Source organism: Elephas maximus, chromosome 7, assembly GCF_024166365.1.
Source record: "Elephas maximus indicus isolate mEleMax1 chromosome 7, mEleMax1 primary haplotype, whole genome shotgun sequence".
Lineage (NCBI taxonomy): Eukaryota > Metazoa > Chordata > Mammalia > Proboscidea > Elephantidae > Elephas > Elephas maximus.
In genome coordinates, this window is record NC_064825.1 from 98,745,723 (window position 1) to 98,762,964 (window position 17,242).

A 17,242-nucleotide genomic window follows, 5' to 3' on the forward strand; every position below is an offset into this window, starting at 1 on the left:
TGTTGCTAGCTTTTCTGGGAGGAGGGAGGAAATGGAATGGGTATGAAGCACCACTCAAGGCTTGCAGACTTCTTAAATTTTAGTTTCCTCTATACATTGAGTCAATTTCAACTCACAGTGATCCCATATGACAGTGTAGAACTGCCCCACAGGCTTTTCTAGGCTGTAATCTTTACAGGAACAGATCTCCAGGTCTTTTTCCTGTGGAACTGGGTAGATTGGATCGGCCAGCCTTTCAGTTAGCAGCAAGGCACTTAACTGTTGTGCCACCAGGGCTTCGTATACACTCTTCTAAACCAAAAACCAAACCCTTTGCCATACAGTCGATTCTGACTCACAGCAACCCTATAGGACAGAGTAGCCTTGCCCATAGGGTTTCCAAGGAGCAACTGGTGGATTCAGACTGCTGACCTTTTGACTAGCAGCTGAGCTCTTAACTACTGTGCCATACACTCTTCTAGGCTAGGTTATTTCGTTTATTTCACTAGACGTTTTTCATTTAGACCTCTAAGAAATAAACTGAAGGAGAGAGTTTAGCCCTAGCACAGACCTGGGTTATTCTTAAAGCCACTGCTATTCATAGCCATTGAGAGATTTGATAATTGGTCTCACTTGTTCCTAACATTTTCACTTCACCAGATCACATTCCAAGTGAAACGTGTAAAGAAACCCAAAGGAGATCATAAGAAAACTCCTGAGAAAAAAGTAGAATCAAACCAAGCAGAAAATACACATCGTTACCAATCAAACCTGGAGATCACTGGCCCAAAGGTGGCATCTCCTGGGCCACAAGGTGAACTTGAATGTTTAATATGCCATTTCTTCTTTTAGATATTTCAGTGTCTCAGTTCTCACAAAGGACTTAAAATATTTCAGAGGTGGTAAAAGGGCTAAGTGAACAAGAAACCAGTCATCAGTATAAAAAAATTTACTTTGACATTAATTTTTTTACCATTTCTTACTTGAGTTTACTTTTTTTTTTTTTTTTACCATTCACTGTTTGTACTTATATTCTTGCCATCATGAGTTTAAATATCCTGTTTTTTGTTCTTAACGTGACAGTCCAGTATAATATATCAAAGTGTGTGTTTGGGACAGACTGCCTGGGTCCAAACACCAATTCTGCCATTTACCTCCCTATGCCTCATTATCCTTATCTATAAAATGGGGATAATAATAGCATCTACAACATAGGGTGGATGTGAGGCTTTTATGTGTTTATACATGGAAAGTAATTAAGATGCACTGAGCACATACTGCTCAATGAGCTATTAGCCCGTTGCTGTTGAGTCAGTTCCAACTCATGGAAACCCCATTTGCTCTGTAGTACTGTGCTCCATAGGGTTGTCAGTGGCTGATTTTTCAGAAGTAGATCACCAGGCCTTTTTTCCAAGGCACCTCTAGGTGGACACAAACGTCCAGCATTTCGGCTAGCAGCCAAGCCTGTTAACCATTTGCATCACCCAGGGACCGTTCAGTAAGCTATTAGCTGTTGTTTAACATTTTTGTGTGTCAGATATCTTTGTAAGTATTGGGTGCATGCTTTGGAACAGCCCCCCAGAAAAAAACGTATATACGCCAAAATTGTGGATATAATATAATTTCATAGTTGCACTAAAGGCAGTCTCTGGACTCCAAGTTAATGGCCATTGCCATGAGCCCACATGACTGTCTTTTCTAGCAGTTTAGTACTGGTGATAAATTTCCTTTTTACAACTATTATCTCTTTTTTTATTTAAAAGAATTTTTTTTTTTTTTTTTTTTTTACTGTCGTATTTGGTGTGAGTACATACCAAAGCTAAAAGCAGAAGGCACATAATAAAATACAAAGATTTGGCTGAATCTCTGAATGTACTGTGACTCGTAAAAACTACTAAGGGCACCAAATTGGACATTTTGTCCTGTTGTAAAAAGCATGAGTCAGCTAGCTCTACCATTTAAGGACAATGGCATGTGTTAACATGTTGCAGAAGGAAAACAGCACTTCCTCTATTAGATCTGTCTTTTATACCGAGGAAAAAGATGTTTAGACTGTAAAACATTATTCGGGAAATGAAAACCCCAATGGGCTATAAATACTAAATATAATAAAATAAAGAAGAAAATTTAAATGAATGTTTACATACTCTTAAGATGAAGACAGACTTCCTAAGGCAAGAGAGAGGGAAAGAAAGAGGGAAAGAAACTGATAGATTTAACCACACACACACAAAAATTAATTTCTGGCACCCAACCCTTACCAAACCCACTGCCGTTGAGTTGATCCAACTCATAGTGACCCTACAGGACAGAGTAGAACTGTTGCATAGGGTTTCCAAGGAGCTGCTGGTGGATTCAAACTGCCAACCTTTTGATTTGCAGCCAAGCTTTTAACCACTGCACCACCAGTGCTCCAAACTAGCACCTGCAGCACCACAAAATAGAAAGACAAAGGACTAAGACAGAGTATTTGCAGAATATGTGATAAACAAAGGATATCAATAACCATCATTTAAAAAGCGCCATATGAAAAATACGTCATTTCAATAAAAATGTATAAAGCACATAGGTAATTCACCACAAACACATATAGGCACAAACTTAGTGGCAAACAAAGAAGTGCAAACATAAATATTTTTGCCTATCAAGTTATCTTTAAAAGTGAAAATTAGTAAACTGATTTTTGAGAGATTTTGATTAGATATATCAGAAAATTTTAAAATATGCCAATAATTCTACCTCTAGTATTTTACTCTAAATCATCTTACAAACACCTAAGATGTCAGAGTAAGGATGTTCACCACAGGGTTGTTTATCATGGTAAAAATTTGCAAACAAGCTAAAGGGGAATTTCCTAAATAAATTAGAGCATTCTGTGTTGTGTACTACACGTCCAGGATGTTTGTAATATATTAAGGGAACAAAAGCGGTTTTATAAAAATAGCGTAGATAAGGAATACTTCAATTTTTGTAAAATAGTAAGTATGTTAAATCAGCTGTCCGTTTTTTTTTTCACATTTCAACATCTCAAATTGGGATACATCTTACAATTGATAGTATTTTGAAATAATACGGTTTTTTTCTTTCTTAAATCATGTAAAATAATGTACACCTTACAGTTACTTGCACCTTAAATTTGGTGAAGTATCGTATAACAAACTAGTGCATAGAAACACGTCCACAAAGAGGTAAATCAAAATGTTATCACTGGTCTTCTCTGGGTGTTGACAGAGTTATAGGTGATTTTCATTATCTTTTGTATACTTTTCCATTTTCTAAATATTTTATAATGGACTATGTTATATAAACAAAAAATACAGAGTTGCTTGTAGAAGTGGAAGTTAAAGCTCAGTATAGTTGAGATGAGATGACAGCACTTAAACGGCTTTAAATAGATTCAAGTTCATGGGCCCAGGTAGGGCATTGAAGGTACTTTCAAATGAGATCATGGAACTACTTATTGTCATTAAGCTGAAAAATTCTAAAGCAAAGAAGAGGTACTAGAACACTAGAGAAGTTCAGTATCCCAATTTTCAAATAAACATATCTTCTATCAACTGCCAGCTGATTAAATGCTTCATCATAAATTATGGCAAAGTTCTAAGGCAAGTTATTAAACAGGTAGTTTGTGAGTCCATGGGGGAAAGGTGGAGATCATTAAGAGCCATTGTAGATTTACTAAGAACTAATAGAAGTAATAATGCTTAACTAATTTCATTTCATTTTTTTGGTTAGGGCTACTAGACTGGAAGACCAGGGAAGTGCCATAGACATAATGTAACTGGATTTCAGCAAGGCATTTAACAGAGCCTCTATGATATCCTTCTGAACAAGATGGAGAGATGTGGGAAGGCTTCCCATTGCCTACAGGATAAAGTCCAAGCCTCCTAGTGTGGCGCACAAGACCCTTTACAAACCGGCCTCTATCTACCCTTCAGCACCATTCTCTGAAGCAGCCATGCTCTTATTTTACCTCCATACTTTTGCACATACTGTTCCCTCTGCCTGGAAAGCCCTTATATCGCATCTGTCGGTGCTAAAATATCATTCCTCCTTAAAGTTCAAACTCAAGTGCCATCGCTCCCTTGGTACTTTCAGGCAGAATTAGTTGCTCTCTCCTCTATGCAACTGTTCTATACTTTCAATCTAGCACTTACCCTGTTGTATTATAACGATTTGTTTGTGTTTACCTTCTTCACTAGACTGTGAGCTCAAGAGCAGGTCCTCCTATTCTCTGTATCTCCAGTGTCTTCCTTAGTTTCCAGCCCCTTATAATAGGTGCTCAATAAATGTTTCCGAAATGAATTTCTTAAATATAAAAGGAAAATAAGCTTTATTGTGAAACTGATGGTTTATTTCCTTAAAGTATTAATTTAAACAGGGTTAGTTTGAAATTCTTCCAGAGTATTCTTTTCTATTTTATTAAAATCTAAATCTACACCCCTGCCTGCACCTCAGACAGTTTTCTATTGTTGGTAAATTCCTACAGTAGAAAAGTGCTATACAGAGTTAAAGATCTTCTTCCTGTCCATTGCATTGTAATTCCTTTGGAAGAACTCTTCCCAGACAAGAGTTACTTCTTCTCTTTTGGGGGAGGGGGTGGACTTGGTCTGTTAAAGAGCATGGGCCCAAAAGAGAGTCCCTGTGAAGAATATGAGTATAGCCTTATGCAGTTTTAAATAGCATGGCGATTGGGAGCACGCCCCGTAGACTCAAACACCCGGATTTGGATTCCAGCTCTGCCACTAGCCAGGTGACCTTTGGGCAAGTCACTTAGTCTCTCTGAGCCTCCGGTTTCCTCCGTTCTCTCATCTGAGAAATGAGGATTAAAACCTACTTCGTGAGGTTGTGGATATAAAGCACTTAGCACAGGACCTGATACACAGTAAGTGCTCTTAAAATAAGTGATAACCTTTCATTGTCGTTGTTATCTCCCAGCCTGCTACCGTTCTTAGTAGCAAAGGAGCTCTACCAGGGGCAGTTTTGCCTGCAGGGGACATTTGGCAATATCTGGAGACATTTTTGGTTGTCACATCTGGGGGAGGGCGCTACTGACATCTAGTGGGTAGAGGTGAAGGATGCTGCTGAACATCCTACGGGGCATAGGGTAGATCCCACAACAAAGAATTATCCAACCCAAAATGTCACTAGTGTCAGGGTGACCTGCTTTAGCGCTGTTTCTACTAACTTAGGGCTGTCTTTATAAAATCGAAATGTAGAGGAGTAAAAATTAAGATTGGTAAGAATGCATAACATTGAAGGATGTCTTAACTCTTATCTCATGTTCATCAGTCTTAAATGCAAAGAAGGAATCTTGTTTTTACTTCACCATCTGTCTTTGAGAACAAGAGTTTTACTCAAAGATGATCTTAATTGAAAGACAAGGTTTTAATTAGATCTTTAGATGGTAGAAATTATAAAGACTAGAGGAATGACTGGTACCTCCAGATGTACCATACTGGGTGAAGTAATCACGAGGGCACAAGGCACTATGGGTTTTGTTCCTTTCCAGTTGTGTTGATTCATGACATTCCTTCCTTGCAGGAAAGAAGCGTGATTACCAGAGTCTGGGATGGCCCAGCCCGGACGAGTGCCTCAAACTCCGCTGGGTAGAGCTGACTGCCATCGTGAGTACGTGGCTTGCAGTGTCTTCGAAAAACATTGAGTGAGTATCTCACACCTCTCCCTTCTTCATGCCATTTTGTTTACCAATGAACCAGCCGGGCCTCAGCTGACCCCAGGGATTACCTTCTTTGTCAGCAGCTATTAGAAGAGTCATCCTTTCCAGGGTGGATGGTTCAGAGGATAAGCACTGCTGACCACAGCCCACAGGTGGACTTAGCACACTGTACTAAAGTAGTACCTGTGCCCCCTTCCCAGTACCTTCAGCCACGCTTTGTAAGCTCTCCAAAAGTCATGTGCAACTGACTTAGTCTGAATGGAAGGCTGGACCCCTCTTTGCAGATACACAAACCGCTGACATCATGCGTTGAAAGGGGAGCCAGAGCAAATTCTAATTTACAAATTCCTGCCGGGACACAGGCTGAGCAAGGCTGCTTCTTCAATAACTGCTTTTTCCTCTCTAGCCACTCTTTCTCTTTTGCTGGCCCCTTTTCTACTCCTTAAATGCTGGAGTTCTCCAGGATTACTGCTTAGTCTTCTTGTTTTAAAATCAGTCTTAGATCTACTCCTAGGACTTCAGTCACCACTGATATACTGACAACTGTCAAATTTGGATCTCCGGCCCAAACCTTTCTTCAAAACCCTCAAACCATTTATCCAATTGTCTACCTGACCTCTTTGCCTGGATATCTCTCAGGTACCCCAAGCTCAGTAAAATTAAACTTATGATTTTCTTGCTTACTGTCTTTCCAGAAAACCTGTTTGTTTTTTCCCTCTTCCTAGTATAAAGCTTCAGCAGTGCTCAGGCCAGAAACCCAGGAGTTGTCCTCAACACTTCCCATTTCTTTTCCCTCTAGTCAATCCATTCTCTGCACAGTACTCAGAATTCTTCATCATATATTAAGTCCAATTGTGCTTAAAGCCCTCTAGTAACTTATTGCTCCGTACAGTGGCCCACAGAGCCCTTCATGATCTGCTCTCTGCCTGTCTCTCCATCTTCAGTTCTGCCCACTTGCCCTTCAGGGCCTTCAAATGTGACATCTCCTCTGCCTGTGGTGTTGTCCTTGCGACCTGATTAATTCAGACTCATCTTTCTGATTGCTGCTTAAATCTTACTTCCTCGGGGAATCTTTCATTAAGCATCCCCCTTCTCCATCAGTGTAGAGCAAATATATACCCTCCTGTAGTGTACTGTGGAAACCCTGGTGGCATAGTGGTTAAGTGCTACAGCTGCTAACCAAAGGGTCAGTAGTTGGAATCCGCCAGCGCTCCTTGGAAACTCTATGGGGCATTTCTACTCTGTCCTGTAGGGTCGCTATGAGTCGGGATCGACTCGACGGCACTGGGTTTGGTTTGGTTTTTGGTATAGTGTTCTGTCATTGTGCCATGTTTTTATATTTCATAACTTATCACAGCCTAGTAATAATTGAATCACTCATAAGATTATGAGCTTTGTAATAGCAGGGACTAGGTATGTTTTGTTGTTATAGCCCTGGTATCTGTCATTTAATAATAAATAATGAATTAATACTTTCCTAATCTACGCTGAACTTTCTAAATAGCTAGAAATAAACTTTTGGGAATGCTAATGTGACATATCAGTACTTTTGATAGTCTATAACATTTAACCCCATATAAGTTGGGGAAAAAGAAGCCCTGGTGACACAGTGGTTAAGCGCTTAACTGCTAACCAAAAGGTCCGGTGGTTCATACCCACCAGCCGCTCCATGGGAGAAGGATGTGGCAGCCTGCTTCAGAAAAGATTTACAACCTTGGAAACCCTATGGGGCAGTTCTGCTCTGTCTTACAGGGTTACTGTGAGTTGGAATCAGCTCAACAGCAGTGGGTTTGGTTTTGGATGGGAAAATGACCCTTTGGAGCCATGAAAGCAAGTCCTTGCACGTTATACACAGACAAAATGCAGAGCTGTATCTGTGTAAAATTTACTGTCTAAGCTTTAGGTAACTTTTTCTGTGGGGACAAGTGTGTTTCTATGTATAAAGGGAAAGTAAAAGCAGCCTTGTGAGTACTTATCACTTTCATTACCTGGAAAGAGAAATTCTAGAAGAAAATACACTGGATTAAAAGCTGCCTAGGGAGAAGAGGTGGTCAGCAGCGTGTGCAACTCAGATGCCACAGTGGATAGAAAGGAGGCTGTTTGGGTAGGTTGGAAAAACACTGAGTTCAGGACTCAAGCCAACATTGCTGTTTTGACCTGGGGTTCAGCCTATTCATACATTCAACAAATAGTCATTGCCAGATACTAGAATCCTTGTAAAATGAGAGACTAGACTAAATAACTTCTAAGGTCTTTTCCAGTCTGAGATTCTCTGGTTCTACACACTCCTGATGGCATATTGGAGTTAAGGTCAGCTGGTTGTCCATGCTGTCTCTCTCCCACTCACTCAGATTTTCGGTGGCTAATTTGGTAATCTCCATTTTCCAGCATCACAGAACACATAGACTTTGCCACCCCGATACAGCAGCCAGCGATGGAGCCTCTCTGCAATGGCAATCTCCCCACCAGCATGCACACCCTGGACCACTTGCATGGGGTTTCCAACCGAGCCAGCCTGCACTACACTGGGGAGAGTCAGCTGACAGAGGTGAGTGCTCACCTGTGCCTCTGAGCCTCACAGCCATGAGGTACCTGATAACAGAAAGCACAAAGGCTTTTTTCTTTTTTTTTTCTTTTTGGTCTCTTTTCGGCTACCTGTCATTTAGGTGGCTTTAGGTAAGCCTAGTTTCTTTTAGGCCCTGGGGCTGAGATCATGCTTTTTTAATGTGACCAGAAATTTTAATTCAGATTCGCTCCTCAAGATGGAGAGCATGCTGCATTACCATCCAGCAGAGGCTCTAGCGAGAAATATTTGGGGCAGATAATAAGAATTATCTTGGCATTCTTAATAAGAAAGGAGGAGAGCAAACCCAGTATCCTGGTGTTGTTGTGTACTGTTGAGTTGATTCCAACTCATAGCGACCCTATAGGACAGAGTAGAACTGCCCCATATGGTTTCCAAGGAGCAGCTGGTGGATATGAGCTGCTGACCTTGTTGGTTAGCAGCCTGAGCTCTTAACCACTTTGCCACCAGGGTTCCTGGGGGTGGGTGGATATGTGTGTGTGACATATATACATATACATGTATATATGTGTGTATATATATATATATATGAAAGAATTGGGAAAACATGCCACAAATATCCAACAGTAGAGGTTTTGTTAAATAAATTTTGGTATAGTTATAGTGTATAATACAGCTATTAAGAAAGATGCCGACTCGAGGGCACTGGGTTTTTGGGTTTTTATTAAGAAAGATAGAGTAGAAATATATTTTTTGGCATGAAGAAATTTTCAGAATATTTTATGTGAAAATGTAGGTAACAGAAAAAATATACAGTGTGATTCCATATTTTGTGAGAAAAATAATTACGTATATACAGAGAGAAATATCTGAAAGAGATCGATTGATAGATTATTAACAGTGGTTTGTGTCTGGGTGACAGGATTTCTCATGTTCCTGTAATGAATGTGTTTTACATGTCTGTAATTTTTGTTAAATGCGAGAGGGCCGGGGAGTGGTAAAATGGCCTCAGATGTATCTTCCATAGAATACCTGACCAAGAGGACCACCATATGTGCCTTAGAGGAACAGTTTCTATTGTGGTGTAATGCCCAAATCTGTATCAACAGTGTCATCTAGATCCTGCGACATTTTCATTCCTCTAATCTGTATCTTCCTCCCTATTCCAGGTATTGCAAAATCTTGGCAAAGACCAATATCCTCAACAGTCACTTGAACAGATTGGTACCCGAATTGCCAAAGTTTTGGAAAAGGTAGGTCATCTGCAGGAAGCCTTGCCTTCTAACTTCTTTTCCAGATTATTTGCCACTGTGAGGCTATAACCTTTTATGTTAGTTACTTTTTCCAAAATTTGGGTAGTTTTTTTTGTCGTTTTTTTTGCTGCTTATATTCTCTAGTGGATCATGTCTAATCAGTTTTCTGTTTTTACTCTAGCATGAGTGTGTAGAGGTTGTGGTATTGGAAACTATGAAATCTAGGTACATGAAATAAGTCAGGTGTTCTTTCTCTGATGGTGAAGAATATTTGGTATTTTGGATGATGGATGGAAAACATACCTTGTGATATTTATATAAAGGATGAGTTTTTAAATTTTAACTAAATTATTTTATAGTTAAAGATCTTGCCACTAAAATTACTATGTAATATTGAAGAGATAATACAACATAGTGATCAAGAGAGTCCACTCAACTTCCATTATGAATACAACAGTATGAGGTAGCAGTTTCCCTGTTGTGGATATCACACATGGAAAAGTTGCCAGCAAACTTTAGCTGTAGTGAAACTAGGAGACAGATATAATTCCCAGACACACACACACAAAAGATAAAGGTTGCCAAAAGTGGCTAAATTGACACAAAAGCCACATAAGATGAATTGCAGCAGAAGCTGAGAAGGAATAGCAATTTTAGAAAACATCAGCAAAAATCCACTTCCTGAAGGAACTTTCTACAAGTTGTCTGACCAGGGAAATCCACTGGATTTTGAGTAATTAAAACAGAGGAGGGCCAACAGTGATATAAAATATAAGAAAAAGGTAGGAATGAGCAGCAAAACTATTAAAGACCAGAGCAAAAAAAAAATATTGTCATGGAACCAGATGACAGTTCATCTGACTAAGTTGTTTGCCATGCATTAAAAAATCATATTGAACAATTGCCTCTCTGAATAAAGATCACAAAGCTAAAATAGAAAACTTTGGGGGAGAGGTTACCAAAGGATTTAAAAAAAAAACCAAGAGATGGAAAACAGAAATATGTGAGACTTGAGCAGACAGAACACAAGAAAGAAATAGAAAAAACAATCAGAGAAATGATGACAAAATTGGAAGGAGCAACAAAGAGAATACAACAAATACATGAAGAGACACAGAGGGTAGAAATAAGAAATGTGACCAAAATAAAGAATTGAAGAAAATATGGTAGAGAGGAACATATTTAAAGAAAGCTGATATAGCTGTACTTATCAGAAAAAGTAAACCATAAAGCAGGCAGCATCACTGGAGTTAGTATATTTCATAACGAAAAAGGGATCTGTGGTAGGCTGAATAATGGTCCCCAAAAAGATTCTGGAACCTGTGAATGTTACCTTATATGGCCAAAAAAAGACTTTGCAAATGTAATTAAATCAAGGCTTTTGAGAAACATAGATTATCCTGGATTATCTGCGTGGGCCCTAAGGCAACCACATGCATCATCATGAGGGAGGCAGAGGGAGATTTGATACAGAAAGACGAGAAGACAACATGACCACCTAGATAGAATGGAGTGATGCAGCCACAGCCAAGAAATGCCAGCAGCCACCAGAAGGTGGGAGAGACAAGAAACGGATTCTCCTTTAGAGCCTCCAGAGGGAACATGGCTCTGCCAAAGACATCTTGATTTCCAACCAGAGAAACTGATTTTGGACTTCTGGCCTCCAAAACTGCGGACAGAATAAATTTCTGTTACCACCACATTTGTAGTAATTTGTTACACCAGTCATAGGACACTGATACAGATGTAATCCTGGAGTAGATATCGTGATCCATAAGCTGTATGTACTCAACAACATAGCTCTAAGATACATAAAGCAAATGTTGGCAGATCTAAAAAAAAAGAAAGAAAGTGACATATCCTGAACCAAGCTGAAAGATTTTAATACGCTTCACATAATAACTAATAGAAAAAGCAGACAAAAATTAACTCAATTACAAAGCTGATCTGTTTGGCATATGTTGTTGTTATTGCTGTTAGGTGCTGTAGAGTCGGTTCTGACTCATAGTGGCCCTTTGTACAACAGAATGAAACACTGCCTGGTCCTGTGCCATCCTCACAATCATGTTATGCTTGAGCCCACTCTTGGCAGCCACTATGTCTAATCCATCCCGTTGAGGATCTTCCTTTTTTCTTCTGACCCTCTACTTTACCAAGCATGATGTCCTTCTCCAAGGACAGATCCCTCCTGATAATATGTCCAAAGTATGTGAGATGAAGTTTTGCCATCCTTGTTTCTAAGGAGCATTCTGGTTGTATTTCTTCCAAGCCAGATTTCTTCGTTTTTCTGGCAGTCCATGGTATATTCGATATTCTTCACCAACACCATAATTTAAAGGCGTTAATTCTTCTTAGGTCTTTCTTATTCGTTGTCCAGCTTTCACATGCATATGAGGTGATTGAAAACACCTTGGCTTGCCTCATGCACACCTTGGTCCTTAAAGCGGTATCTTTAAAACTTTAAAGAGGTCTTTTGCAGATTGTCCAATGCAGTGTATCGTTTGATTTCTTGATTGCTGCTCCCATTCATGGATGTTGATTGTGGATCCAAGCAAAATGAAATCCTTGACAGCTTCAGTTTTGTCCCTGTTCTCCAATCACGATGCCCTGTTCTTCTTCACATAGTCCAGCTTCTCAGATTATTTTCTCAACATACAGATTGAATAAGTATGGTGAAAAGATACAACCCTGACACATTCCTTTCTTAACTTTAAACCACGAAGTATCTCCTTGTTCAGTTGGAACAACTGCCTCTTGGTCTAAGTTTAGGTTCCTCATGAGCACAATTAATTGTTCTGGAAATACCATTCTTTGCAATGTTCTCCATAATTTATCATCCACACAGTCTAAAGCCTTTGCATAGTCAGTAAAACACAGGTAAACATCTTTCTGTTATTCTCTGCTTTCAGCCAAGATCCATCTGACAGCAGTGATATCCCTAATGTTCCATATCCTCTTCTGAATCCTGCTGGAATTTCTGGCAGTTCCCTGTCAATGTACTGCTGGAACTGCTTTTGAATGATCTTCAGCAAAATTTGACTTGTATGTGATATTAATGATATTGTTTGATAATTTGTCCATTCTGTTGGATCACCTTACTTTGGAATGGGCACAAATATGGATCTCTTCAGTCAGTTGGTCAGGTAGCTGTCTTCCAAATTTCTTGACATAGACAAGTGAGTGCTCCCATCAGTTCTTGATCATATGCTGCCTTCTGAAATGGTTGAATATTGACCAGTTCTTTTTGGTACAGTGATTCTGTATTGCTTCCATCTTCTTTTGATGTTTCCTGTGTCATTTAATATTTTCGCCATAGAATCCTTCAGTATTGCAACTCCAGGCTTGAATTTTTTCATCAGTTCTGTCAGCTTGAAAACTGGTGAGCATATTCTTCTTCCCCTTTGGTTTTCTATCTCTAGGTCTTTGCATGTTTCATTTTAATACTTTACTTTGTCTTCTCAAGCCACCCTTTGAAATCTTCTGTTCAGCTCTTTTACTTCATCTCTTTGTTTCACTTTAGCTACTGTACATTCAAGAGCAACTTTCTGAGTTTCTTCTGACATCCATTTTGGTCTTCTTCCTTTCCTGACGTGTATGATGACCTCTTGCTCTCTTCATGTATAATGTCCTTGATGTAATTCCACAGCTTGTCTGGTCTTCAGTCATTAGTGTTCAGTGTGTCAAATCTGTTCTCGAGATGGACTCTAAATTCAGGTAAGACGTACTCAAGGTAGAACTTTGGCTCTCCTGGACTTGTTCTAATTTTCTTCAACTTCAACTTGAACTTGCATATGACCAATTTATGGTCTGTTCCACAGTTGGCTCCTGGCCATGTTCTGACTGATGGTCTTTTCCATCATCTCTTTCCACAGAAGTGGTCGATTTGTTTCCTGTTTATTCCACGTGTATAGTCACTGTTTGTTTATGTTGTTGAAAAAAGGTGTTTTCACTGAAGAAGTCATCGGTCCTGCAAAATTCTATCATGTGATCACCAGCATTGTTTCTGTCACCAAGACCATATTTTCCAACCACTAATCCTTCTTCGTTTCCAGCCTTCCCATTTCAATCTGCCAGTAATTATCAGTGCATCTTGATTGCATGTTTGATCCAATTCAGACTGAAGAAGTTAGTCAAAATCTTCAGTTTCTTCATCTTTGGCCTGAGTGTTTGGTGTATAAATTTGAATAATAGTCATATTAACTGGTCTTCTTTGTAGGCATATAGATATTATCCTATCACTGACAGTGTTGTACTTCAGGATAGATCTGGAAATGTTCTTTTTGATGATGAATGCAACTCCATTTCTCTTGAATTTGTTATTTCTGGCATAGTAGACTATATGACTGTGTGATTCATAATGGCCAGTACTGGTCCATTTCAACTCACTAATGCCTAGGATATCGATGTTTATACATTACGTTTCATTTTTTACAACTTTCAACTTTCCTAGATTCACTTTGTACATTCCACATTCCAGTTATTAATGGATGTTTGCAGCTGTTTCTTCTCACTTTGAGTAGTGCCACATCAGCCAATGAAGGTCCCAAAAGCTTGACTCCACCCACATCATTAAGGTTGACTCTGCTTTTGAGGAGGCAGCTCTTCCCCAGTCGTATTTTGAGTCCCTTCCAACCTGAGAGGCTCATCTTCTGACATTATATCAACGTTCTGCTGCTATTCATAAGGTTGTCACTGGCCAGTTTTTTCAGAGCTAGACTGCCAGATCCTTCTTCCTAGTTGGTCTTAGTCTGGAAGCTTTGCTGAAACCCATCCACCAAGGGAGACCCTGCTTGTATTTGAAAAACAGTGGGAAAGCTTCCGGCATCACAGCAACATGAAAGCCACCACAGTAGGACAAACTGACAGACTTGTGGTGCCTTTATATGCACAACCAGAAATTAAAAGATGTAAAAGAATAAAAAAGAAAATACCTTCAAGAAAAACTTAACAAAATATCTCCAACATACAAAGAATGTGAATGTAAGACTTAAACAAGTGGAAAGGCATATCATATTCTTGAATATAAAGTCACAGCATCATAAGAATGTTAGTTTTCCCTAAGTTAAATTGTCATTTTAATGCAACAACAATAAAAATCCCATCATGTTTTCTCTGATGCCAGACAAGCTAATTGTATGTTCATTTGGAATAACAAACAAGAATAACCAAGCAGACTGTGAAAAAGAAGAGTAGTAGGAGAAGGGGAGGAGGAAGTTTAACCTTACAAGATATTGAAGACATTATAAAGTCTTCTTTAAAGCAGCTTGCTATTGGTTTATGAATAGACAGACAAACCAATGGGAAAGAATGTAAAACCCAGTAAGAGTTCTAATTCCATACAAAAATTTGGGTATGATAAAGTCAGTATCTCATCAGTAAAGGGAAATCCATATTTTAATACTGCATAAGGAAAAAGATAAAATTGGATCTGTTTCTTCTGTATGTGAGGATAAATTTAAAATTTATTAGAGATTTAAATAAATATATAAAAAAAAATCTTACGAGTACAAACAGGATGCATAAGGAATTCCTCTGTTACCTAGCTATAGGGAAAATTTTCCTCATTGATTCAAAATTTATAAACAATAAGGAAAAAGATTGGTAAGTTAAATTGCATAAAAATTTAGAACTTGCATTTCAAACAAACACTGTAAGCAAAGTAAAAAGGTAAATGAAAAACTGAAAACAATATTTGTAAGTTAACATTAGAGATAACAGGTTTTTTAACTTAATTTCTAAGGAGCTTCTAAAAAGTATAAGAAAAGGTCAAACCTTTAGAAAAAAGGGCTAGACAGTAGAAGAGAGGATTAATGAAAGGGTAGAAAAAATAATGAAAAAAGAGTAGAAGATACAGATTTTTTTTTTTAAAGATCATAATCTGCTATAAATCAGAAGGCTGATGATCCAGGTGGAGAAGCAAACAGACTTCAGAATTCTTGCAGGGCTAGAGAAATAAAAGTGGCTAAAATCCTGGTGAGATGATGGGGACCTGGGGGGTTGGGGATAAAGAGGGACAGAGACCTAAGCCTGAAACATAGCTGGTATTCTTCACAATACATTGGCAAATTTGAAGCTATAAAAGGCAGGAGACCAGGAAGCCAAGTTGAAAGCCATGAAAAACAGAACGGTTTTCTTCTGTGATTCCACCATACTATGAAGTCAAGGATTAGAATTCAAGACCCAGCAGCAAGGGCAAAGATTTCAGATGAATGCCCCAGGCTTTCATTTGAAAGGTGTGTAGACTTGTGCCTGTGGAGAAGGAAAAAACTTGAGGAAAACAAAGCCTTTCCAAAATGGCATAGTAGCCTAAGCTCAATGATTGGTTTAAGTTGATCAACATTCATTCTACTTGCCAAGCTGAAGAAAGATTAAACCCTTTCTTCATGAAGATAATATCATCTGGAACCTCTACAATTTTTTAGACACAGTGTCAAACCTTCAGTAAAATTGTGCAGGACATGTGAAGAGTTGAGACTGAAAACCAAGAGAAAAGGCAGGCAATAGAAATATACCCACAGATGATCCAGGCATTGGAGTTAAAAGACAAAGACTTTAAAGTAACAGTGATTAACATGTTCAGGAAATAAAAGGAGAAAAGAGATGAAAGGGGAATTTTCACCAGAGAACTGCAGTCTGTAAAAAAAAGAATCAAATGGGCACTCTAGAACTGAAAAATACAGGAACTGAAACTAAAAACTCAATAGAGGGGTTTAAAAGCAGATTAGAAACAGCAGTGGAGATGATCAGACACACCAGAAAAGATGAAAAGCAAGTAAAGATGGGTTATTAGAAAATATCCAAATTAAAGCATAAAGACAAAAAGAGATTTAAGGAAAACAAACAGATAAGGCCATAAAAGACATGTGGGAGACATTTTTTTTTTTAATCCCAATAAATGGAGTCTCAGGAAGAGAGGAGAGAGAATGGGGCAGAAGCAATGTTTGAAGAGGTAATGACAAAGATATTCGAAAACTGATGAAAGTCTAAAGAGTCAGAAAACTCTGTGACCCACAAGCAATATAAATACAAAGAAACCTCTACGAGAATATCATAGTAAACTCCCAAAAACTAAAGGATAAAGAATGAAATCTTAAAAGCAGCTAGAGGAAAAAAAAAAAAATGTTACTTTCAAATGACTGGCAATAAGACTGACAAATGACTTCTTATCAGGAACAGTGGAAGACAGAAGGCAAACGAATGACATATCTGAGTTGCTGAAAGAAAACAATGCCAACCTAGAATTCTTTCCCCTGCAAATAGCCTTCAAAAATGAAGCAAATACAGTAATCACTGTGTGTGGTATTGGCAAAGAGATAGACAAATCAATGCAACAGAACAGAGGGGCCAGGAATAGACCCACACATGTGTGGTCAAATGATTTTCTACAATTGCACCAGAGCACTTGAATGGCAAAAGTAAAATCTTTTCAACAAATGTTGCTGAAACAACTGGATATCCATATTGGGGTGGGGGGAGAGAAGAACTCCAACCCATACCTCACACCGTATATAAAAATCAATTTGAGATGGGCTGTAGACCTAAACATAAAAGAAAAGCTAAAAAATAGAGCTACCAAAAGAAAGCATAGGAGAATATCTTCAAATCCTTGTAGGCAAATATTTCTTAGAAAAGACATAGAAAACATGAATACCAGAAAAGAAAATTGGTAAGTTGAACATTATTAAAATTTCTGCTCATGAACAGACATTTAATAAAATAGACAAGCCACAAACTGAGAGACAATAATTCACAACACAAATATCTGACACAGGACATGTATCCAGAATATATAAAGAACTTCTACAA

General features: G+C 38.6%; 1 protein-coding gene across 5 annotated transcripts in view; it reads left to right on the forward strand.

The window, feature by feature from the left end:
- The window catches only part of TTC17 (tetratricopeptide repeat domain 17), a 124,005-nt gene that overhangs the window by 87,595 nt on the left and 19,168 nt on the right, over positions 1-17,242 (forward strand). For 3 of the 5 annotated variants that reach the window (XM_049890918.1, XM_049890919.1, XM_049890920.1), the window contains 4 exons: positions 640-793; positions 5,524-5,644; positions 8,048-8,207; positions 9,353-9,436. In XM_049890918.1, the coding sequence (XP_049746875.1) occupies positions 640-793; positions 5,524-5,644; positions 8,048-8,207; positions 9,353-9,436 (519 nt within the window). Of the gene's footprint in view, positions 1-639; positions 794-3,714; positions 5,247-5,523; positions 5,645-8,047; positions 8,208-9,352; positions 9,437-17,242 lie in introns of those variants that run through there. The other 2 variants (XR_007518241.1, XM_049890921.1) reach the window with 2 other exon arrangements.